Source organism: Bicyclus anynana, chromosome 1, assembly GCF_947172395.1.
Source record: "Bicyclus anynana chromosome 1, ilBicAnyn1.1, whole genome shotgun sequence".
NCBI lineage: Eukaryota > Metazoa > Arthropoda > Insecta > Lepidoptera > Nymphalidae > Bicyclus > Bicyclus anynana.
In genome coordinates this window covers 15,524,935-15,552,206 of record NC_069083.1, presented here as the reverse complement: position 1 = coordinate 15,552,206, position 27,272 = coordinate 15,524,935, and the positions used below count along the sequence as shown (strand labels likewise).

The 27,272-nt window shown below is 33.8% G+C and overlaps 2 protein-coding genes across 6 annotated transcripts in view; one reads left to right on the top strand and one right to left on the bottom strand.

The window, feature by feature from the left end:
- LOC112044215 (solute carrier family 12 member 4) overlaps positions 1-27,272 on the top strand; it is a 424,075-nt gene that overhangs the window by 124,808 nt on the left and 271,995 nt on the right. The gene's annotated exons all lie outside the window — the stretch shown is intronic.
- Positions 383-27,069, bottom strand: LOC112044216 (monocarboxylate transporter 9-like). The gene is made up of 8 exons (XM_024079974.2): positions 26,697-27,069; positions 14,525-14,651; positions 11,997-12,419; positions 11,109-11,451; positions 10,597-10,744; positions 6,069-6,213; positions 4,849-5,040; positions 383-2,434 (listed from the first exon to the last, which is right to left on the bottom strand). The coding sequence occupies exons 1-8, from the start codon at positions 26,814-26,816 to the stop codon at positions 2,298-2,300; spliced, it is 1,635 nt and encodes a 544-aa protein (XP_023935742.2). The 5' UTR covers positions 26,817-27,069; the 3' UTR covers positions 383-2,297.

The window sequence follows — 27,272 nt, the reverse complement described above, 5'->3', positions numbered from 1 at the left end:
CCTCACTGGTATAGACATCCACAACATGCAGCGTTGATTTTCAGTTGAGGATTCATTATCAAGTATGAGTATCCTCTCAGTATGAGAGGGGTTAGGCCAATAATCCACCACGCTGGCCCAAAGCGGATTGGCAGACTTCACATACGCAGAGAATATTATGAAAATTCTCCGGTATGCAGGTTTCCTCACGATGTTTTTCCTTCACCGTTTGAAACACGTGATATTTAATTTCTTAAAATGCACACAACTGAAAAGTTGGAGGTGCATCCCCGGACCGGATTCGAACCCACGTCGTCGGAGGCAGAGGTCATATCCACTGGGCTATTACAGCTCTGTTGAGGATTATGAGTTGAGGATTATAAGTAAATAATAAATCCAAGGGTAACAACAGCTTTATTACCTTTAATTTTTTGAGAGATCTTTACACATTATCATTTTTGAATACAATATATCACTTATGGGAAAGCCTGTAATGGCCATAATATTGTCGTCATTTTATGAAACTGAAAGTTCGTAAGCCAATACTACTACCAAACCTACTCGGTGATACTAGCAAGTACGGTAAGCAACTACGGGGTGTGGATCATGGTGGCTTTTTCGATATAGCATATTTAAAAGGACCAGAGTCCAGACCCTACGTCGTCCAAGTATAAAACATTTTATTTTTTAGGGTTCCACACCTAAAAGTTCTGCTTGTCTATAAGGTAAGAAATACTTTTTTTCGGGAATATGTGGAGGCATCAAGTTGGCACCGTATATTCAAGTCTACAGTCCCATGAGATTGTGTGTGCATATTTCAACATTCTCAAGGAAATCACAACTTATAAAAAAAGAAACTATAAAAAAAGGTTTTTTTATAGTTTCTTTAGGATGATTTGTAAAATGACAAAGTCTGTCATCACAGGCCTTTACTCTGATATTATTTTTTAATTAAATCACACACTTCTTAAAAAAACTCAAGATAAATTGATAGCTGTATAAGACTTTACAAACTGAAAATTTAATTACTAAATTCAGATATAATTCGTCTCTATGATTAATTAATAGCAAATACACTTTTTGTAAATGAATCAGCAAACAATATGAGTATTAAAATAAAATAAAATTAAAATTAAACAATAAAAATACCTACATTACAAAATCAAATGAACACAGCAAGTTTAATGAAAATAACGTTTTTAATTAAGGTAAATTTTTCACAAAATAAAGTCGATTAAAAAACGTAAACATACTTCCTATGTTAATTATTTACATCTTATACTTATTATTATTATATCTAATTAAATTAATTAAAATCTAATAAATAAACATAAAGAACACAGTAGCAAACTTAATAAAGAAATGAACACATAATTATTAGACTTGATTTTACCAAGCTATTCCTCAGAACAATTTTTTCCATCATAGTTATAGGAATCCCTTAATCAAGTTTTCATTAACAATTATCATTATCATTAATAATTTAAGTATAATTATTAATAATGACTATTATAATATAATAGTCAATATTGATATAGAACATCTGTCATCCCTAAAAAAGGTAAGGTCAATTTTAATTCGGATCATATCAGAATTTGAAATCCCTGTCTTCATCTGTGTTGCACTTTCGTACTGTTGTCATATTGCAATTCACATCAATAAGGCACATTTTGTTTACGCAATCACAAACTAAAATTATTTAGTTAAAACTAAACGTAATTGCTTTCTTTAATAGGAATTAAAAAGAAAAAAGAAACGTAAAAAACTGCTCTTAGCAAAGTTTTAACTGGCGAAGTTCATACCACTTTATAAGAAGTCAAATTGGATACGACACGCAATCGTTTCAAAATGTATACGCCTTATAAATTGTATACATTGTACGAATATTTGGCTTCGTTAAAATATTAAGAACGCAAATAGAAAATTTCTAAACTGACTTAAAAAAAGAGGTTTGAAGTTCAAAACCTTTTTATACGAGTATCTGTGATTTTCTCAATAAAATCAATTCATAATAAAATAAGCATAATTTAGATTTGTAGATAAAATAAAACTTATCTGCAAATATTTAGTATATTTGTAAGAACTATTTAAGAGCAGGGTGACTCATGAGTTCCACCCTTTATATGCGGAATTATATGAACCTACGCTCACATAATTTTCACGGTCACCGGTTCGTGCCACTCGCAAGATGACACAAGGCAAGGCAGTACAGGTTGTGTGCTCGGTGGATATAGTGAGCTGTTACCATTAAACAGACTTGATTTGACCCGAAGTCCGCGACAGTCTTGATTAAAAAGTCTTTATTTCATAAAATAAATTCAAGTTTGTTGACGCTGTCTTCGTTTTACATACAGTATGATTGCTTCCAAGGTCCACGGAACAACGCAGCACAAGTTACAAACTGCCAACATCACAAACGCAATTACGTAACTTCCGGTGTAGTCTCGTATGAAACCTGGAAAAAAAGAATAAAAATAAAAGTCTGAATTTATTATAATGTTATTTAACTAAAATTAACCAAACATATTAGTAGGATATAAAAACTATATTATTTTGTATATCCTACTAATATGTTTGGATGTTTGTTACTCTTTAACGTTGCTACTACTAAAGCGATTTGGAATAGAAATAGATTTTACTCTATTAGAAATAGATTAAGTTTCCCGAGAACTGATGATTATGAAAATATGAACGTTTGTTACTCTTTCACGCCTCGACTACTGAACCGTATAAGTTGAAAATTGGTATTAATATATATTATAGCATGGATTAACACATACTACTACTACTTTTAATCCCGGAAAAATCCATGGTTCCCTAGGAATTTGTGAAAAACTAAATTGCACGCGGACGAAGTCGCGAGCGTCCGCTAGTAAAATCATAAACTAATCATAAACTGAACTATTTCTCATCTATGCAGTTTGCACAAATTAAAAATAAATTTAGGAGATCATCAGTTCAGTTTGAACGTTCATTTTAATAATCGTAACAAAAAATTATATGTAAATGATATAACCGAACATTAAATAGTATAATTTAAAGAGATCATTACATATTCAAGAATGACGCAACATAAATAGTCGGTAGAACGACATTGGAAGGTCCACATTTGGCCTTTACCCTTCCGTACCTTGGAGAAACAATCAGTCCATCAAATCTGGTAGCAATATAAAACCGACCAAGAACGTGTCAAGCCACGTGCAATGTATAATTACGTAGTTCCACTAAGTAACGACTTTTTGTATTTTAAATTTTAGTTTAGTTAGTTAGTAGTTAAGTTTTAATTTCTTAACCTTACCACATAAAATTTTATTTAAAAAAATATTATTACTGTATATTGGTAAGTTAATCCGTAATGTTTAACAAAAATCAGATCTTTAAAATCTTAATTACAGCTACACCATTGAAAAAACTGAGTCAATATAAAAAAACTTGAAAAATTCGAAAAAAAATATAACTTGGTCACCCTAGCGATTTTTGGAAAACTATTCAAATTAGTATTAGATAATTAGATGGTGTATCTACCATCGTTAATTACGGGACATCCTGTATAAGCACTGCCGTATTTTTTTTCACGTCTCTAATCATTTAGCTGTCAAATGGTACGTACTTTAAAACTTAATAATGTTTAGTAAATTATAGTAAACAATAATATAATTTTATAAAGTTAAATAAACCTTTAATAGAATTACAAGATAAATGCAAGAAACAATATTCAACAAGTACTAAAACGGAATTCTCGACGATTCCAAATTTTACTTATAGTTCTGAACAAGAAAGTGTGTTTAGCGAGCTCTTTAATATTAATCAAGAAGTTGGGCCAAAGTCTTACAACTTTCTCTACACAGCTTCTGAAGTTTTAGTCAAACGAAGCTATACCTTCATTTATAAAACTTTTATCATAATAATTTTGATGAGGGTACGTATGAATCTACTGCCTTGTTTACCTTTTGAGGAAAAACTTTCAGACACTAACTACTGTGTGTTGTGCGTATAAAATTAGGTTTTTAATAGGATAGCTTTTTTTGCTACGGCTGATCTCAATGAAACTAACCCTAAATGTTTTTAAGAAACTAAGCCTAATTAATATCTGGCTAAAATATTAATATCTAGAATAGACTTATAAGTTTTTATAAAAGTAGATTTCACACATTTACAAATTAATAAATATTATATTTTATATCTACCCGATCGTTTATGTAGAATTTTCATTATGAATAAGAGAAAGCGTTCGTAAAATATTTCATCCCCATTTAACCTCGTAGAGGTGGTAACCTACTCAACATAACTTAATAATTACATATTATATTTATTTTTGTACAAATTCTCAATCTAAAAAAATGTGTTTACCTATTATATGAGTAAGTACCTATTTTAAATACTATAAATGTTATTGACTGGTTAGTATTTTAAATACTAACCAGTCAATAACATTTTTGCGTTATGAGTATCCGTGGAACATTTTTACAATTGTTACTGTTAAGTTAATTTTCCGTGAGTAGCTTCATCTAGATGAGACGCTCAACTTTTTTATTTACGATAATTCTTGATTCTGGTAGCTATCAAGGTACCAGGTAATAAAATTTTTGATCATCGGAACGAGATAATGTACCACACAATTTGTAGGACATTGTGGATGTTAAGCTATAAATTAAGCAACAGTAAAAAAAAACTCGATAGTAATCAATCATCAATCAATTATAGTACAGTAAAAATATTCCTCCTGGGTTAGTACACTTATTTGAAACAATTAACTCGGTTTTTTATAACAACAGTGTTTTGAGCATCGATTTGAAGGTGAACCTAATTGGTTTAAAGAATTAATTTAAACAATATTTATAGTTAACGTTAACTCCAAAATGCACTTACCGATCATAGGTCCAACGGTTAAGCTAAGTGCTCCGGCCAGCAACATGTATAAGCCGTAAGCTGGAGGATATCGCTCGATAGGAACATGCTCGGCCATTACTATGGGCTGCGCTATGTGTACCAAGGATCTCATCGCTCCGAGAACACCCGTCAATATCAGTAGAGGGAGGTATGTTGTGAACTGGATAAACACTGAAACGAAAAAGCAAAAAATAGTTTCAAAAACCGGTTACAAAAAAAAAACGGTTAAAATCGTGTAGGGTAGGTGTAGGGCAGGGGTAGGGTAGGGGGGTAGTTTAGGGGTAGTGTAGAGGAAGGGATCCCTGTGATGAACCTGCGAATGCATAGCTTTAAGCATTGTCTCAAAAAACATTAACTTAGTCGAGGTTGCTACACCATTGATGAGTTCCTCAATGATAAAAATGCTTGGAGGCCATTGGATCAGCTTCCACCTTCACACAGGAAGTAAAACTATGAGAAATTGTAATATTGTCATCAATTGTAAATTATAACTATTGTATGATTTTTTTAAAGAGCAACTGTTGAGTTTCTTGCCAGTTTCTTCTCTGCAGAACCTGCCTTCCGAATCGGTGGTAGAATCTTTACAAATAGTCAACTGACGTATCACTGGGTAGGGACAGGGGTAGAGTAGTGTAGAGTAGGGATAGGGAAGAAATGCACATAAGTCATAGGGAAGCTTGACTGGGCCCGCTAGTTGTACATAAATTAAAAGTAAGTATGCTAATAGTAAATCAATTTTGTAAAAGTAACATATATATCTGCGATCATTACTTTCGGAGCTACGGGATAATTTGCGGCACTGCCACGGAAACAAAAACGCCAAATACAAAATGGCACGAATTAATGACGTCGCGTCGTTGGTCATAAAGATCGTTAGATTATATATATGGGCGTTCGTATATGGGCGTTCAAACAAAATTACAAATATCTTTTTAGTTTATTATGTTCAATGTAAGGAAGCTAAAAATGTATGAATTTTTATCGAATTACGATAAGACAATCGTTTTAAGATTTTAGTACATTTTGAAAATAATCTTATTTATATTTCAAACATCCAGACCATCTTTGTTTTTCACATATAAATTAGTTAATATTGACCTTATTTACCCGAATGTCTCATAAAAATCAACATATTCAAGCCTAGTCATCATCCCCATTGCAAAAATGCTTGCCGGATCCTAGACTATAGAATATCTAACCTAGTCTAAATAAAGCGGCGAGCAGAGCGCCCGCGTAGAACATGTAGCGGCTGTTCATCCGGAAGAACTGCCCCGACACGCCCAGCAGCAGTCGCGCCGTCATGTCCGTGGCGCCCCCCACGGCTATAATGTTCGCTATCTCCGCCTGGGAACAATACATAAAAGAAACAACTCATTTAACAGCAACTGTTGTAAGCTAAGAGCCTGTCTACTTAAAAATATTATCAATTTTTACTTGTAGTCAATTTAGTCTTTAGACTCGGCAGCTTTTGTTCTGCCACATTTTCTTTCACATAAAAATATTAAAATCGTGATTTAAAAATGGTAGTTTATGACTTATCTTCTGCAGCAGTTTTGTTACCTATTTATATGCATATTACGCAAAAGTATGACTATTGATTGACATAGAGCAGCAATCTGTTTACTTGGTTGGACGTGCTACTTGCATGCTCCGCGAAGAGTTTCCCATTACCATGCTTTGTCCCTAATTTAATTATTACAACTATATTAGTAACTATTTATAAATAACGAAATTTAATTATTCCTATTCTTCTTAACACACCCTTTTTTTTAATTACTCATATCACAGTAGTGTATCAAATACTTATTTAGTATGATAGATAGCATAGCATTGTTAGCTAAACTTGTCAAATAGAAGAAGAACCAAACATGACAACTTAACTCTAAGTCTCTATGTGACGGAGACAGAGTTATAAGAAGCAGTAAGGCTTAAACTCAATCAAGATCCTAGATCTAGGATTTTGAAAATTATTTTATTGATAGAAAGCCATGTTGTTTGTGAGTGGCATAGGCCGTATTCCCAATGGAACTACGTGGGTGAAACCGTGGGGCAACGGCTAGTAGATAATAAAAAAAAAAATAACGTAAACTTGTTCTCATAATAACACTGCTAACTCTTTGTCTACTCGTTCTTTACGAGAAGAACAAAAATGTCCAGAGATGGCTGCAAAAGTATGTGTCCTATTTATTCACACATATACGCCTTATTATTTTAACGAATTCTTGTTTTATGTCGCAGCTATTAACAATTATCGTGTTTCCTTACCAAGGAATTTGCACAACGTCATAGATAAATAATTAGACAATTATTCTTTTCCTCAAAATGCAATAAATATTCCAATTGTTATGGAGCATTCAATGTCAATCACTTTTAAAGAAACAACCTTTTTTGCTTGTTTCAAAGATAATTATGAATAATTGTCAAGTTTAAGTTAATTACTCAATTAAATCTTTTTTTAACTACATATTGTATAATAGTAAATTAAATTTTATTGTCATTGAAATAGCACCATTTGGTGAATTTAGTCACAGCGATCCGCCATATTATGTTAATAAGGTAATAATGTAGAATGTAGTTTTAATTAAATTATCTATCCTGAACTGTGGTTCTTAAAAATATTGCCTCGATTTTATTAGTTTTAGATAATATTTTAAGACTGACAATCGAGCTAGAAATATAACGAAACAGGTTCCATATTGTCAGATTTTAAAATGGATCGTATTTTAACGACAGTTTACATAAATATATTGAGGTCACAAAAAAAATCTACGAGGCATTCCAAACTTTACTCGTATGAAGTAACGCATAATAAATAATATATTATGCCTACGGAATAAGTACCGCAATGTCGGTAGAAGATAAATGGTAATTAAAAAATAATATAAGTACACATATGCCATAGCGGACTTTTTTGTAGATATAATCTCCCAGGCGGCTAGACTTTTACTGTAATTTCTAGCGATTGTCGTCATATTTAAATCAATTTACACGAAATCTCGTTTGAGTTTATTGCGAATAGACAGACAGATGAGGCGGAAGACCATTTTATAATATGTATGATGTGTATATATATATATATTATAATACTTCTTTTGAATGGTCTACGTATACGTATACTTAGTATAGAACATCTACTCCTAAATAATATTGTATATTAGAATTACTTACACATAACTCCACATATTAACATATTAACACATGTTTTTAAATAGTAGGTATATGTGCACTTAGTTAATTAAAGGTTTACCCTGGGTTTTATTAGATACAAATAGACTTGATTGAGGAAAATTAAAGAATAATCAATGTAGCAAGATTGCATTTTAATTTCGTAAGACGTTTTTTTTTTGTCAATTCCAGTATGTTTTTATATACACGAGTATTCTTATGTAGTGGTATTTGACGATAAAACGTATCGTTTTTTTTTTTTTTTTTTTTATTCTTTACAAGTTAGCCCTTGACTACAATCTCACCTGATGGTAAGTGATGATGCAGTCTAAGATAGAAGCGGGCTAACTTGTCAAGGAGGAGGATGAAAATCCACACCCCTTTCGGTTTCTACACGGCATCGTACCGGAACGCTAAATCGCTTGGCGGTACGTCTTTGCCGGTAGGGTGGTAACTATCCACGGCCGAAGCCTCCCACCAGCAACCATCAACCATCAACCATCAACCATCGTGGTTAAGTGTTAATAGAAGATAGATGTATAGAATATAAAAAGAAAGATAGATAGAATAGGATAGGTACATGAGACATAAATATTAAAAAAATTGACAAGACCCTTAAGAGTCATGAATTTTAGCTGTATCTAGGAAAACGACTTTTATTTCAGAAGCTCTTTGCATCATAGAGAAACGTGGCCTTTCGAATAGTCATCGAGCATCGTGCCTATAGCTTAGTAACTTCGTTCGTAACACTCCAGATGCGGGAGAAGACCGGGGGGCGTGTAACGATAAATGAAAAACCCACAACTGACGCAGTTCCTTTCCCGCACGCACGATTTCACACCCGCGATGTCTTTCCCCTCGTCGCCCGCATATCATTAGAGTATGTTCAACGAACTTGCCAGACTATAAATACCTGAATAACAATACAACTACACACATATAATATACATACATTGTATGTATATGCAAACAAACATACAAACATATTGACATACAGACAGACACGTCAAATTTATAACATCTCTTATTTACCTCAAGGGTAAACTTCAATTTGTGAGACACAGAGTGATATACTATTATCTGCTGATCGTTTAAGGGTCTGTTTTTTCTTTTGATGTGCGGAACTCTATAAATTGTTAATTCCTGTTAAACCCAACATTCGCCTCTAATAATGTTTTTCTTCAGTTCGATCCATATATTTCACACATATTATGATAATCTACTATATAAAAATAAGTCGTGTTTTCCTTCCTGACGCTATAACTCCAAAACGCACGAACCGATTTCAACGGTTTTTCATTCGTTATAAAGGTGTCGGGCTCCGTGAGGTTTATAGCAAAGATAATAAAGGTAGGGTAGGGTAGGGGGTAGGGTAGGGGTAGTTGATAGAAAAGTATACATCGAGTTTCACGCGGACGAAGTCGCGGGCGTCTGCTAGTTATATTTAAAAATTATGAATAAATAATAAATTGTTGTTTATCACGTGTCCACTAAGTTTCATAATATTGAGCAATAGCTACATCTACTATTAATATTTTATTTACATAAAATACTAATGTTTACTAAACGGCAGCACGTGTTTAACTGGAAGAAACTTGTTTTTTTACCAATTGACATGAGATAACTTAGGCAGGCAAGAGGGCAATGGTTAGTTAGGTTGGAAAAGATTAGTTTATTTAACGTATTTTGAAATGGTATAAACAAATTAATATCAAAAACTTCAGTGTAAACTATCTACAATGAAATTAAGTAGGCCGAGCATTTTTTATCAATAAGTACAGATTATTTACTATACTAGTACCTATATATATTAGTATTGTTTTATAGAGATACATAGGTACCCTTTTTAATAGCACGTATTACAAAAGCTTGTAAAATCTTTACATAAAGTCAACTGACGTTTCAAAATTGATTATAAACTGAGCCTACATGAAATAAATGAATTTTGAAGAATTGGAAAGTCCTTAATTTTTCAAGTTATATCTTCAATTGTTCACGGCAGAAGGAACATTGACTACCGTTAGAATGTAAAATCTAATAAAAAAGGATGAAAACATAGCCTTATTTTTCGCAGACAAAGCCGCGGGCGTCCGCTAGTAAAGAATATTTTTTTAAGATTTGTTCTGATTGTGCTATGAACAAATTGAGAAGTTTTCTATTTAGAGGAAGACGCAAGGTTATTAGGTCTTTGGACATAAAAGAAGTAGACAAGTATTAGTTGATATACTTACCTACTTACTTAAAGAGCCGTGATAGCCCAATGGATATGACCTCTGCTTCCGATTCCGGAGGGTGTTCGATTCGAATCCGGTCCGGGGCATGCACCTCCAACTTTTCAGTTGTGTGCATTTTTAGAAATTAAATATCACGTGTATCAAACGGTGAAGGAAAACATCGTGAGGAAACCTGCACATCAGAGATTTTCTTAATTCTCTGCGTGTGTTAAGTCTGCCAATCCGCATTGGGCCAGCCTGGTGGACTATTGGCCTAAATCCTCTCATTCTGAGAGGAGACTCGAGCTCAGCAGTGAACCGTATATGGGTTGATAACGACGATACTTACTTTGCTGAGATGATTTTTGTCCAAAAATAATGGCTCCAACGTGAAAAACGTGAGGTCAGCAAAGAAGGTTAAGGCCATTCCACATATAATATTGTCGTACACCAAATCCTTTAATAGAGTTAAGTCTAAATATTCAGCTACTGTCTCCCTAAAAAAAAGTGTTTAATTCTTTAATTTATATGATAATATATAAAAAGTTAGTCTAGGTACTTGTCAAATAAAATAATTGAAATTGGTTCCGAGCAAGATAATAATTTCATTCTGTAGAGAGCGAATAGTGAAATGCCCTTGGCTAGAAGATACACGATATTCACTATTATGGGGTCTCTAGCGAAAGGAAAAAAATATCGAAAAACTACATTTGGACGTTTGGAAAAGTGTAACAGCTGCTATCTTCCAAAACCACAATATAAAATCTATATCAGAAGGTCTCAAATTCAAACAATTTTGGAACTACAACCACGCTATTGTTATTATGATAAATCATGATTTTTAAAATTAATTGTACCTACCATTTGCCTTCCTTGTTCTTTATAATGGGCATTGGTTCAGCAGCTATATTTCCAAAGTTTCCTATACTTGACACTGAGGCTGCTTTATACAAATTCTCTATATAAACATTATCGTGAGAACTGAATTTACTATTAGTATTTTCACTCGGTATTAGAACAACAGGTATACTCAGTCTTCTTGAATCCGTTATTTTTGGTATAAGTAGACCAGATTCTTTATGGTATTCTGTACAGTTTTTGGTATACAGATTTTGAACTGATTTTGTTTCTTGCTTTGTGATGTTGCTTTTCATGAAGTCAAACTTATCGCTGTCTTCGTCTGATGCAGGTGTAGGTGGGATAACTGTAATATAAAAAATAATAGTACTTATTTAAATATTGAAAAACATAAATTAAATAAAAAGATTTTGATATTTAACAATTTTATACCTACGAAATCAATTTGGAAATATGAAACCAGTTTATTTTTCATTATTCTTATGAATTTTACTCGAATTCAAAATTCAAAATAAATGCCATAAATAGTAAAATCGGTTATCTATACGATAACGAATCTAAATTTAGGAATTTAATTGTTTTGTTTGTTGATTAATCCGTCGAATAGTTTGTCTGATAATGGCTCAAAGGCTTTTAATGATATGGAAATTGCAACATGAACTATATATTTTTTTTTGTATTTCATATAATAATGCATCGCATGTACAAATTGAATAAAAACAGGAATTAGAATTAATACGACAGTGAATGTTAAAGCTCACAATAAACAAAAATCTTTATACAGAAAGTTTCTTATTGTTACAGACTTATGAACTTATAATACTCGTTCTGCAAAGTTTTAACAAGTACAATATTGTAACAAACTCGAATAAAAACGAAGTTGATACTTACGAACAATCTTTTCACATGACTTTATCCTCTTTACCATGTGCCACTGCACTGGATGCATAACAAGAGCACCGAATATACTGTGAGCAGAGATAGCGCAAAGAATCGCCAACGTTCCTCGGAACCCATACTCCGTTATAGTATATTTGATGAACAGAGGGTACACCATTGTAATCATTCCAATTGATGCCTTACACAAACTCAAATAAAGCACTTTTTTCCTTGTAAAGTAACTGTTGAAACTTGTATAAGATACTGGAATGAGTAATCCCATTCCTAAACCTTGTAGGAATCCATTTGTGATGATCAACTGTGTTGTGGTTGTCACAAATATAGCTAGAAACGATGCTAACGTGTATATAAATGCACCGATCAAGCCAACTTGTCTTAGCGAAAGTTTTTTTAGAACTATATTCGATGAGAAACCTGAAACAAAATCATTATTACCATCAATACATATGAAAAAAATTTAAGCGTCTATCTGTGATTTCAAGATAACTTCTATATGGCCGGGCTAATCTTTGGAACGGCTAAACGGATTTTAATGAGATATTTTAATAGAGGAGGTCATCGAGCAACGTATAAGCTACTTTTTATCCCAATAAAAAAACCATGGTTTCCGCGGGATTTGTGTAAATCCGAATTTCACGTGGACTAACGGGTGTATTCATAGATGTTGTAGGGGCACATGTCAGGGGATCATTCACCCGCTGAGTGTAAAATTCTCAAACAAATAGAGGCTAAATTTGACACTCAGCGGCTGAATGATCCCCTGGGGGAGCCTCTAACGTCTGAATTCTACTATAGGTCACGGGCGTCGGCTAGTAATAAACATTTTTGAAGGTTACAAGACAACAATAAAATAATTAATACATTTACGCTAAATTTAGATACGTTTTATTATTTTATGATATATATTAATAGGTGCTTTTGAAAAATTTAATATGTAAATATATGTTTACATAATGTCTCACTAATATTAAAAAATGAAGGATCCCACGTTTAATAATTCATAGCAATATTTCATTTTAATTCTTTAAGATTAAATCACAAATCTTTTTCTAGATATATAAAAATATACTCGTTATTTATTACTGATCTAAGGTTATCTAAGGTCAAAAAAGTTTGTGCATTAAGATCGCAAAAGTAAAACTTTATTTAAGTAATGGTATCATAATATAATAAATATGGCACTAAAAAGCGCAGTGTTGGTAGCCCCTTCACCAGGACTGATGACAGCAAGCGAGTCGCAGGGATGCGTTTTGAAGTCCCTACAAAAATCCCATGTCCTGCAGTGGACGTCTATCGACTGATATGATGATGATGATGATGATAATGAATGTTATCATTGGTAATTAAATTATTTTGTTCAACGAAAACATTTTTTCATAGAACGTCCTAACTAAAGTGATATGTGCGACAGAATTGATCAAGATAAAGTCTCTTGCCTGACTAGACTTAAACAAGATGATTCAGAGTTTGAGTAGCAAGTAAACAAGTTTGGTTAATCAGCAGATTTGGCAGACAATGTCAACATGGACACACAAATTCCATTAGCAGTTAAAACAACACTCAAACTTTAAGGGCCTTTGACGAAAAGTTCATCTATATTTGGCTAAGATTTGAATACAAAGTCAAATATGATTCCATATTCTGATACCAATTAACTGAATTAGACTTATAAATCAAGATGTTAGAAAAAAATGTAAAATTGTTACCCTGTCATGTGAACAAAATCAAAATGTCAAATAAATATTATTTTTGAACTTAAAAAGGTGATATAAAGTTATTTTAAATTATATTATTATAAATGTTAATTTATAATAATATATTAATATTAAGTGAACTGTATAACTACAGTTCACTTAATATTCATTATATACGAGTATTAAGTTGGTTAGAACAGCCGGTTTCTCTGTTGTTAGGCAAACCATTATATTACACTAATTTCAGAATAGTGATTTTATGGTAGAACAAAAATAGCATTTGCGTGTCAACTAATCGTCTCAAAAGTATACGCTACCTACATTTAATTATGTAACACAACATCGACTGTTACGAGTATGCCAATTTTCTTAGTCTTTACGGTGTTATTAAAGAATTCCTATGAGGGATTTTTATAATTACTTATACTACGATTATTAAAATTCTATGTCGTTGATGTACCTACTTCAATAAAGAATTTTGCGTCATCTTTACTTAAACGCTAGTGTATCGAACGCCTTTCCGAGATCTATTTCCCCTGATTCCAACAACTTTGTTTATAATTAGCAGACGCTGCACGTTTTGACCTATATAGTTTCCTTTCAAATGGGAATACTTGGATAGAATAAAGCCTATGTTACTTGGTAAATATGTAGTTTTCTAAGAATTATATCTTACTTCTAGAATATTAGTTTAGACAAGGGTGAGTAGTACTTTTTAAGTAAGCGCGTTCTATATTCTGTCATTATTCCACTTTATCTTGAGATGAGATGAGATCAAGCGCAAACTTAATTCATACAAAAAGATGAATAAATAGAAAAACCTACCAGCTATAGCAAGAGTGACTTGAAACACTCCGTACACTACGGTGACTGCGCCGGTACCGACGCCCAACTCGTCAAGGAAATCGTTGTAAATAAATCCAAAAACAGGCTGATGGGCAGTCCCAGCGATCTGTAACAACAAACATTTCATCATTATCAACCCATATTCGGCTCACTGCTGAGCTCGAGTCTCCTCGGATCCAATGCGGATTGGCAAACCTCACACACGCAGAGAATTAAGAAAATCCTCTGGCAGGTCTCCTCACGATGTTTTTCCTTCACCGTTTGAGACACGTGCTACTTAATTTCTTTAATTGCACACAACTGTAAAGTTTGAGGTGCATGCCCAGGACCGGATTTGAACCCACACCCTTCGAAATCGGAGGCAGAGGTCATATCCACTGGGCTATCACGGCTTAACAAACATTTACCTAAATTGTAATAAATACATAATTATATAAACTAATATCATAAAGACGTAAAATTTGCGATGTTATAGGGGGCTATCTTTGAATCTACTGTACCGATTTTGAAAATTAAACTTTAGCCACGTTATTTGTGTATGTAGGCTATATTTTATCTTCCATATTTTCACGGTAACGGGAATTACGCAAATAGAACCGCGGGTATCGGCTAGTAATAATTTTGTATTTAGAAAACACTTTTTTTACCCGACTGGAATGCCCTTCCAGCTTGTGTGTTTCCTAACACTTATGATTTGTGCACCTTCAAGACAAGAGTAATTAGGCATTAGATCTAGGCAAGCGCGCTCCAACCTAGAACTCATCATTGCTTTCCACCAGGCATGACTGTAGTCAAGCGCAAGTCTATTGTGAATAAAAAAAAAGACCAGTACGGCGAAGTAAAACGGAAGGGTGATGATTTTTGTTGATTACGAATGCTCAGCAAAAAGACTGGACCGATTTAAAAAAAAACTTCACCGATGGAAAGATACATTCATCAGAGAGCAACAAGAGGTATTTATTATCCCAGTATTACCACAGAAATGGGAACTACGCCGTTGAAACTTGCTTGCTGTTAGTGATGAATATTTTTGCATATTAAAAAAAAATACATGGATAAGATATTCATATAAAAAGCTGTTAATCATATTTTTTGCAATGTTTGTGTACAATGACTTCGAAAACTATACTACTGTTCCACCCTGTTTCACCCGCAGTTTAGTCTCAATTAAATTATAAAAAAGTAGCTTGATGTTATTATTATCCTTCAATACATCAAATCTATACTAATATTATAAAGCTGAAGAGTTTGTTTGTTTGTTTGTTTGAACGCGCTAATCTCAGGAACTACTGGTTCGATTTGAAAAATTATTTCAATGTTAGATAGCCCATTTATCGAGGGCCTCGAAAGGCTATATATTATCCCTGTAGTCATACGGAAACGGGAACCCCACGGGTGGAACCGCGCGGCGTCTCCTAGTATCATAATAATTGTCTATAAATATAGCTTTTGAACAATCAAACTGCTTACATTCCTGATTAGACGCCGATTAATAAGCAACAAAGTCACATAATTTTCTACATTAGCATATTTATTTAGGCCTATTTAAAAGATGAATATTTTAAGTTTGTATCTGAGCGGTTTAGGATCGCACGGGCTTCTAAAGGTTATTGACTATACCTTACTCCAACGGCCAGCTCAGTGACATTTTAAATCTATACTAATAAATTAAAGCTGAAGAGTTTTTTTGTTTGTTTGGTTGAACGCGCTAATCTCAGGAACTACTGGTCCGATTTGAAAAATTCTTTCAGTGTTAGATAGCTCATTTATCGAGGTAGGCTATAGGCTATATTTTATCCCCGTATTACTACGGGAACGGGAACCACGCGGCTGAAACCGCGCGGCGTCTACTAGTAGTAAAATGAATCTTTGGGCCACATCACAAATGAAAATTTCAGAAAAATGCGATTTAGTTTTGCTTACGTAAATTTATTTTTTGCAATAAAGAAAACAAACAAATAAAGGAACTTTCAATTTCTAAATCTACAAATAAAATTACAATATTCAAATAATAATAAATATTAACCCAGATTTTTTTATATGTTTGTTTACATCCGCAAGTGTGAGCCTTCACCTGATTTTTAAAAATCTTCCACAGACAGACTCAATTAATATGTATAAAAATTCCAATGTAACTAAATGTTATCGCTGATCAATATCAATAAACAGCATTTGCCTCATTATATGAAAGTATTTGGACGTAATAAATCGACGTATGGTAATTAGATCAACTAATCTGATAAACAACGTGCCTCGTACAGCTAGTAGTTAATTTGTCCGACTTCAAGTCGAAAAGTCCAAAAGTCTCAAATACAAATTATTAAAATTTAACTTTTAACTTTCGATCCTGTATAACTGAAATATTAGTGAGTGCATCGGTGTATTTGCACGTCCTTGGATACTTTATATCACCTGTACTTTGTTATTCAAATTCAAAATACATTTATTTCAATTAGGCTTAGTTTACAAGCACTTTTGAAAGGTCAGGAATGTCATAATTTATTTTAATCTAATGGTGGTAATAATAGTCGAAAACTTGAAATTAAAATTACTAGGGTTCCAAACGCCTTGGTCCGAGAAGAGCCCACAACAAACTCAGCCAAGGTTTACCTCTTTATAGTATTAGCATAGAAGTCGCTTGGGAAATTATAGTCTTTTGGTCATTGCGCCACGCACAAAAGGCTGGACCAATTTTGCTGAGGGTAGGGATAGGATAGGGGTAGGATAGAGGTAGGGTAGGGGTAATTTAGGGAAAGTGTAGGGTAGGGTACGGATAAGGTAGGGGTAGTGTAGGGTAGGGGCAAGGTAGAGGTAGGGGAAGGATATGGAACGTATAGGGTAGGGGAGGAGTAGGATAGGGGTAGGGTAGGGTAAGGTAGGGTAGGGGTAGGGTACGGGTAGGGTAGGGTAAGGGTAGGGGTAAGGTAGGGGTAGGGAAGGGTTAGCGTTAGCGGTAGGGTAGGAGTAAGGTAGGGGTAGGGTTGAGTAGGGTTGGGTAGGTTTACGAGCAGGGTAAGGTAGAGGTAGAGAAGTTCACATCAATTTTTACGCGGACGAAGTCGCGGGCGTCCGCTAGTTTATTATAAAAACGTAAGCAATTGCCCTTAAAAGAATTACTAATGTTTTGTAACCTAGTATGGTGAGCAACAAGTGTTATTTTCTTTGCTATCTAATGTCGGATACGAATTTTTTTTCTAGTATACAAAGTACCTACAAGGAGACTAAAGGTGTAGGGTTTGCAGATAACTTAAGACTACGATTCGCGCGACTATGGTTTTTATTTGGGTAAAAGCCTGAAGACTTAGAAGCTTGGCTCTTAACGTAGAATACTCTAAGATAGGGTTAGAGAATTTGTGGTAGTACGGACGTGCAGACTTGGATTTTCTGATAACTTAGGATAACTATAGTGCAAGCAATATGGGTTCGTTTTGATTTTGATTATTACTTTATATGAAATTGTTGTGGGATTATTTTAATAAATGTTGATGTACGTAATACGCTCGTGCTTGGTCATGATCATTCGTGGATAGCACGACTTATATGACCTTTTAATAATAATGTGACTAAAACCGACGTATACACATAATATAGTAATATAATTATTATTATTATTATATTGTAGTGATAACCCGAAATATTTATGTTTATAGTTATCATTATCAAATTATTTTTTAGGTCAAAACGTTCTGCAGACAATATGATTTCCGTCATTAAAAATAATCTAAATGATCCAATCGAGTATACAAGACATACAGACCACCGTCGATGACTTATTATATGTACTAAAATGTATTAAATATATCGATTAAGTATATATTATAGATTTATAGACAATGTCTCCGTTTCCTAGAATCAACGATGGTCGGATGGCGTATAAATACAATAAAAATAAAAAAAAAACGAAAAAGACTTTTACTTCCAGACGCAACGCTTATAATGTAGGTACGAGTACTAAAGAAAAAAGTCATTCGAAACGTCTTTACCAGACATTAGGAATCTGCTCTGTCGTTCGTTTCTTGAAGAACGAATTGCATCGAAAATAGAACTACAATCGATAAAGTTTTTATAAAGATACTCGTACCGATTGCACAAACTTTCTCAATCTGTCAGATGCAATAACAATTTTTCTTATCAGTTATTTTTAGAGATTCGTCGTTATCAACCCATATACGGCTCACCCCTGAGCTCGAGTCTCCTCTCAGAATGAGAGGGTTTAGGCCAATAGCCCACCACGCTGGCCCAATGCGGATTGGCAGACCTCACACACGCAGAGAATTAAGAAATTCTCTGGTATGCAGGTTTCCTCACGATGTTTTCCTTCACCGTTTGAGACACGTGATATTTAATTTCTTAAAATGCACACAACTGAAAAGTTGGAGGTGCATGCCCCGGACCGGATTCAAACCTACACCCTCCGGAATCGGAGGCAGAGGTCATATCCATTGGGCTATCACGGCTCTTTAAGTAAGTAAGTAACTATATCAACTAATACTTGTCTACTTCTTTTATGTCCAAAGACCTACTAATCTTGCGCCTTCCTCTAAATAGAAAACTTCTCAATTTATTCATAGCACAAATCTTATAAAAATTGGAGGCAGAGGTCATATCCACTGGGCTATCACGTCTCCTGAGATTAGCGCGTTCAAACAAATAGACTGCTATTTTATTGTAGGTAATTGATGTGGATTTAGGTACTTGATCATGCAAGAACAATAAGGATGATGACAGTTTTTTAATTTTTTAATTGTATATAAATTAAGAGTATGATAATAGTAAAGCAATTTTGTAAAAGTAACAGGGTATCTGCGATCATTACTTTCGGGGCTACAGGGATTTAAGAGGTCAGATTTGCGGCATTGGCACGGATTTGCCCCATACAAAATGGTACGAATTAATGACGTCGTAGGTACATCATGATCGTTAGTTTTGTATGGGCGTTCAAACAAAATCACTAATATCTTTTTAATTTGTGCGTTTATGTTAATAGTTCATTTATTAAAAATGTCACATTTAATGCAAAGAAGCTGAAACTGTATGAATTTTCATCTAATTGCGATAAAAGACTTTTAATAAATTTTGAATTTTTTCTTATTTATTTTGCAAATATCCAGTCAATATTTGCTTTTTTATGTATAAATTAGTTAACATTGACCTTATTTACCCGATGTATCATAAAATCAATATATTCAAACCTAGTCATCATCTCCATTGAACGGAAGTGGCTGAAATATACAGAGATACTCGTAGACTATTGCCTGGACTGCCTGACTGTACTGCCCCCCTAGCCAAGTGGCATGTTTATTCTCTTTCTACGATCGCTAACGCTTCGAAAACTAGAAAAATGTATGGGAATGACAGATCTTGATCACGTAACCAGTCGATAGCAAATGTCACTCCCATACATCTTTCTCGTTTTCGAAGCGTTAGCGATCGTAGAAAGAGAATCGACGTGCCACTTGGCTGGTGGTGCTGGCCCGACACTTTACCGGAAAACCAAAGCTTTGTTTTTGTGGGAAAGTAAAAAGGGATACAGAGAAAGTCGCATGCATTAGCTAGCACACATTTTTCCATACTAACAGTATAAATGCGAACCTTTTCACGGCTTAACTGCTGATTTAGAATAATTTTGGTTCATTGATACTTGGGAATTAAGAGCTAGAGCTGAAACTCTACTTATCTTAAGTTATCTGAAAACAGAATTATACGCAAATGAAGGTGCAGGAGTCCGTACTATTGTAAATGCGAAAGTACATCTGCAACCTTTTCACGACTAAATCAGTTTTGGCAATTTTTTGTATTACAGATAAGTTAGACCTTGGACCAGAACATAAGTACAGAATACATATGCCTAAGCTACTTTTTTCCGGGGAAATCCATGATTTCTTATACAGAATGGATTTACGTAGATAAAAAATCCACTAAAAACCAATTAGACAATATCTACAATCAAAACTCTAACTCAATTGACAAAATGACGTTATCTACGATATAATAATTATTGTAGCAATTATTGTATCAGACGTTTGGAGGGTCATTGGCTACTGGAACGATGTCAATAAACTTGATATTGATGTCCACGCACATAATTCGTAAAATTATCTTACTATTGTAATTTATCAAGTTGACTACGTCTCGTGACTATTTTTGATATACAACTTTTCCATCCTACTTCATAGATGCACTTCTAATTCATAAATGCACTGCGTTTCATTGGAAAATTTTCCATTTTGTACAAATTTACTATGCAAGCCACAGGCCATTGCCGCATGGACATGGATCACATTTCCGTGGGTATATTCATCCTACTAATATTATAAACGAGAAAGTTTGTATGCGTGTTTGGATGTTTGTTACTCTTTAATGCCGCTACTACTGAAGCGATTTGGCTGAAATTTGAAATGAAAATAGATTTTACTCTTGATTAGAGAGAGACAAATTTCTTAGCATTCCATGGATTCACCGTGCAGGTGCCGGGTCAATCGCGTGGTAGAAAGAAAAACACCAAGCAAAGTGCAGGACTTAGGCTACTTTTTATCCCGAAAAAATGCATGGTTCCCCGAGATTTACGAAAACTGATGATTTTAATGATATGAATGTTTGTTACTCTTTCACGTCTCGACAACTGAACCGAATTAGCTAAAATTTAATTTATCATGGATTAACACATAGGCTACTTTTTATCCCGGAAAATTTGATGGTTCACAAGGGATTTGTGAGAAACTAAATTCTCCACGCGGACAAAGTCGCAGGCATCCGCTACTATGTTATTAAAGTTACCTACGAATATGTGGACTGTAGACTAAGTATAATTATATTTTACGTTTTGTATTTTACCAAAACCGTTTATTAATTGATTAGCAAACATTATTTCGTGTTTATTTAGTAGAACCTAGTCCCTCAGCCTCCAAAGCCACAAAGTCTAAACACTTAACCATCAAAGCAGTCACGTTTAAATAATAAATTGTATTAAACACACCTTCTTTCCAAAGAAGTACTCAAATTGCTTTCAAATTAACGTCCAAAACGGATTAGTAATTTTGAAAAATACGTGGTCTTTCCTCACAAACATACAGTTGGAATTTAAAATCTCATAATTTGATGATAAAGGAATAAATATTATGCGATAAATTGCTCCTAATACACACAAAAATGTCCCACCGAATGATTAATGTGCCTTTGCAAAAATATAATAAACGCTTGAATAAATGAACACAGCATCAATGAACCGTGCATGGGTCGTACATCAAACCCATCTACATTTTTCTGACAAGCAAAATTGGAAGTTTAGATCAACATAACAAAAAAAAATCGAAATACCCATCGATATAAATCGTTAGATGGGCCCCTTCATACTAAAGAACGCACATTTTTATATCATTATCCAAAGACGTGCACGCACATCTTATCTATAGTGTACGTAACAAGCGCATGATGTAATTGGATGTGGACTTAAAAAAATATTTGCTGTTATTTTTTTCATTTTAATCCCTTAATTATGCCTTAGTGTTCATTTTGAAAGTGCAAAACAACAACATGAATAAAGAGAAATGTGTTAGGAGTGATGACGTACTCAATGTGGGAAACCAATGACAATTCCGCGACGCTTTGAGGCCCATCTAACGATTTACGATTGATGGAAATACCTATATTGCAGAATTAATCTTAATTTTTTTTTCTTTAATACCCTCGTCTTATTCGATGTCTTCTTTTAGTAACGTTTAATCGAGTTCGAAGAAAAACATGCTTTTTTGCATGCATTTTTTTTAGTCTATACAAGTTAGCCGTTGACTACAATCTCACCTGATAGTGGTGATAAGTGATGGTGTAATCTAAGATGGAAGCGGGCTAACTTGTTAGGAGCAGGATAAAAATCTACATCTTTTTCGGTTTCTACACGACATAGTACCGGAACGCGAAATCGCTTGGCGGTACGTATTTGCCGGTAGGGTGGTAACTAGCCACAGCCGAAGCCTTCCACGAGTTAGATCTGGAGCAATTAAAAAAACCTCAACCCGCCCAGACGTACTGCAGTGGTGGTACCACTGTGCCACGAAGGCCGTCAAAAAGAAATCGTAATTATCTTCAAAATATTTCTTAGATGTAGATATAAATAACACTAATTCTTATTCTTAATCCTAGACATTTCAGCTTAAAAATGCAATAAATATCCACAAAAACATTATCTATGCAATATTGATAACAGTCTGACTACATTTTATTTGGTATGAAAAATTTATTATCACATAAAGAATTTTCGATATCTATTTTTTGGCTTATAAATATTTAATGAACTGCATTATTTTTATAGATCTAGTCTTGATCAACGGCAAATAGATAACATGCAGAATTCTTGACTTTATTAGTTACATTTACTAAAAAAATATTATTTTTAGATAATATCAGAAAGATATCATTACTAAGATTGCAAGACTTTTATATGCGTGTTAAGTATTAATAATTAATTAAAATTAAAAAAATAAGTTTATTTATTCATCCACAGATTCATGTTTGTATGTCCAATCTGGTTTATTCTTAATAAACATATAAATACGAAAAGTCACTTCAAAAAACTCGAAAACCGCTTGACAAAGATGAAAGTTAGGTACGTAGGTTATAGTTAGTAGAGGTCCGCTAAGAAAGGATTTTGCGAAAGGCCGGATTAAAGAGGCCTAATGGCGGACGAAGTTGCGGACGTCCGCTAGTAACTTAATGACTGTAGGCGGTTTTTACACAGAATTTCAATGTTAATGTCAGTTTTTTTCGCACTAATTAGATAAATAGACAGAATAGAAAATGCTTATCTTCCAAACCAATCTATGTCTATCTATCTATCTATGCTATGTCTGACAAATTGATCCATGCTTCAGATGACCCAAAAGCTGGCGCTTATTTGGCCCAAAAGTTGCCTTGCTATCCAGAGGGCTAATAGTGCTAGTGTATTGGGTACCTTACCTCTGGGTGAACAATTAAATGGTGTGTATTTGTTATAAATATTTTATTTATTATAAATTTAAATATAATATACTGTGTAATTCTTAGTTTTAATTTATATATTTTATTCGTCATTCTATTATATTGAGTGTTAATGTATATGTATAAATAAAATACGGGTGTCAACCAATCTATACCAACTTACGTATCTATTATTATTAAAAAGCTGAAGTGTTTGTTTGCCTTTGCGCTAATCTCAGAAACTACGGGTCCTAATAGTAAGCGAGCTGAAGAGGAGATTTTAGTAGTTATTCGAGCGCGGCAGTTGAACATAAGTGCCTATACCTTGCACGTTGTTGAGTACCTCCGCCAAGCCTGAGCTCTTACTATTAGTTGCTACGTCTAGGCAACGAAAAAAATAAAGTGACTTCAAAAATACTCATCCAGAACGTCAGATAAGGATAAAGTGGATTCGTTGATAGCTAAAAGGTGTGCATTTCGAAAATTTCACTGTTTGACCGTAACTCAATCAAAATAAAAAAAAAATGTTTCAGTATCCGAGCCATAAACGCGGTTAATTTTATACTTATTTTGAAGGAAATAATCTCAAAAATAATTGCTAATATTTTCAGATAGGTAATTCCCACCGCTGAAAGCGAAACAACTATATAATCATTTACCCTAAGCTACCAAATCTAATCGGTCCCCACGACGCTTTAGTAACTGCAAATTTAGCATCCCGGGCTCTCATACTATAATAGGTTATTTTTTAACATCATTTAAAAGCGGTCCATTATTCCTAGAATAAGATATTTTATGTACCGACGATAAGGTAGATGTTTTTTACATGTTGCTTCCGTTGAAATAAATACCTACCTGTTTATTCTAGTCTCACGGGGTCAAATTTAAATTCTTATACTTGTTGGTCATTTTGGAATTCTTTTACGCCATAAATTAGTAATTGTTCATCGTTTTAAACTAAGCAACCAAAGTTGTGTTTAGATAAAATTATAATATTGTATACCGCGGAACAACACAGAAATCTTAATTTTATCGTTGAGGATTCAGTTTTTAATTAAAATAACTACAGATCACACTGTTATAATTTTTTTTATTCTTTACAAGTTATCCCTTGACTACCATCTCACCTGATAGTAAGCGATTTTGTAATTTAAGATTGAAGAGGGCAAACTTATCAGGAGTAGGATGAAAATCCACACCCCTAATAATTTCGACACGACACTGTACCGGAATCCTAAATCGCTTGGCGGCACGTCTTTGCCGGTAGAGTGGTAACTCGGCCGAAGCCAATCACCAGCGAAACCTGGAGTAATTAAGAAAACCTCAATCCGCCCAGTAGGGGATCAAACCCAGAACCTGCACTGCGCATACCACTGCGCCACGGAGGCCATCAAAATGTAGGTGCCGGACTATAAATACAAGCCTATCTTTAGCACTCGGTCTATACTAAAGCGACAAATTACACAATAATAATATAATCCTACAAAATTTAATACGACAGTTTGTATGTTGGGATATTTGTTACCCAATCACGCAAACACTTACCAAATACGCCTGGTCAGAATCGAATACATAAAATAATAATGTTAATTCATTTTAATTAAGATATACTTAATAAACTTACTTTATTCATCATGCAAATTTTCAAACCAAAAAAAAAATATTATTTTTATTCAAATATACGTCCGTAGATGATAATAATATAGATTTCCAAAAATAGTCATAATATTTTAATATGAACTTCATAATTTGTTATTTTGGAATTTATTAAATCAGTCGTAGGTACTTAATTGTAAAATCTAAATAATACACTAAATTCACGTTTTCGGACAACACATGATAAAACATAACTACATATATGCCTATATGATATAATTTATTTTATGCTGACTATGTAAATTATTCGGCCATGTGGTATGCACATATGTAACATGTAAAAATAAATCATATATCAATAGCAATAGTGATTATAATCGCTTACATTTTAAGTATGGAAGAACGTGCATATTTTTCTTGTCGAGTCTGAATAAGTAGACATTTTTAACCGACTTTAAATCAGGTTTTTTTATTCTTTACAAGCTAGACTTTGACTACTTACAATATCACCTGATGGTAAGTGATGATGCAATCTAGAATGGAAGCGGGCCAACTTATTAGGAGGAGGATGAAAATCCACACACCCTTCGGTTTCTAAACGACATCGTACCTAACGCTAAGTCGCTCGGCGGTACGTCTTTGCCGGTAAGTCGGGACCTGGACGAAGTAAGAAAACTTCAATGGGCCCAGTCGGGGTTCGAACCCAGGACCTCCGTCTTGGAAATCCTAAAATTAGTAAACCTATTTTCATGAAATCACAAAAACCAGTAGGTATTACTCGTAACTGCAGTGGTAATAATAATAAGTTATTATTAATTTTACACAATCTAAAAAAAATATTACGTAATCTAAAAAAATTGTGCTAAATCAAAACAAAATTATTTGTTACAAAATAATTACACGATTAAATAAAAGAAGATAACTTATATTTTTTATTAGATAAGTATCTAGCTGACCCCGTGAACTTCGTCCTACTAAAAATTTATCATAATTTGAATGTATCATATTAGTATCAACACAAATCAACATTCTAATTCTTCTAAAGTGATAATCCTCATACAAAGTTATTTCATTTCTATGTTTCTCTGGATTCTGTGAAAAAGTATTAAAATCCATCAACCCTTTTTGAGTTTTAAAGAGATAAACAAACAGTAGTTAATTGTCATCTGTTTGTTATAGTTTTTTGTCATCCTATATAATTTATCACGCTCAACCCGCCCACCCATATAGAAATAGCATGCTGGGTTTAAGCCCCTCATTCATTCAGTGGGTCATTATAGTAGACAGATAACGATGGTAATTTCTATATCAATTAAATATTATATAATTTATTTTTTAAAGATATTTATTTTAAAATATGACCAATATTCCCAGTCCCCTCCAACTAGTCGGAAAAGACTGTGCTAGGAGTGGGTACGACAATAGACCAACGGGGATCGAACCACCACCCCTCGGTGATGAGTCTGACTGCTCTTACCGTTGAGCTATTGAGGCTTTTATTTTAATTTTTTTTAACCGATTTCAAAAAAAGAAGAGGTTTTCAATTCGTCGGATATTTTTTCATTGTTATCAAAGGTATAGTTATAAAAACAAAATTACTTACAAAGATAACAGACAGCCCGACGCAAACCGCGTACCCCCATCCACCCTCTGGAGGCACCATCTCGTACTTTTTGTCATCACTATCACAGCTTCCGAGGCTCGTCTTACCCTGCGAACTCATTTTTCTCTGCCTCTCACTCAACACGAGCCTATGGCAATCTACGAGTATTCTCCGTCTACCTTTCTTTTATAACACACCTTGGGAGGTTCCACATACAAGTATATCTGTTAGCATAAGGCTTTATTCTTTATCACCCCAATTAGATGCACGCTGAAACCAAGCAAACAAACTATCGGATTTTCCAAACGTAAATCAACAAATAAGTGATTATAGTTGTACAAGGTGCCTTCATAGCGCGACACCGTGCGATGACTTGCGGGGAACTAAACAAACTAAGCATTTTCATTTGCAACATGAGAAGTTCGCTTCATTGAGCTATTTCATATTTGAGAGCCAGTCGATCGGATCGTACGCGATCGGTGACATAATTTTGATGCACGTAATTAATAGAGGATATCGATTATGTTTCGCTGGTGACAACACTGTGTTGTTTTATTTTTTTATTTTTAGACAAAT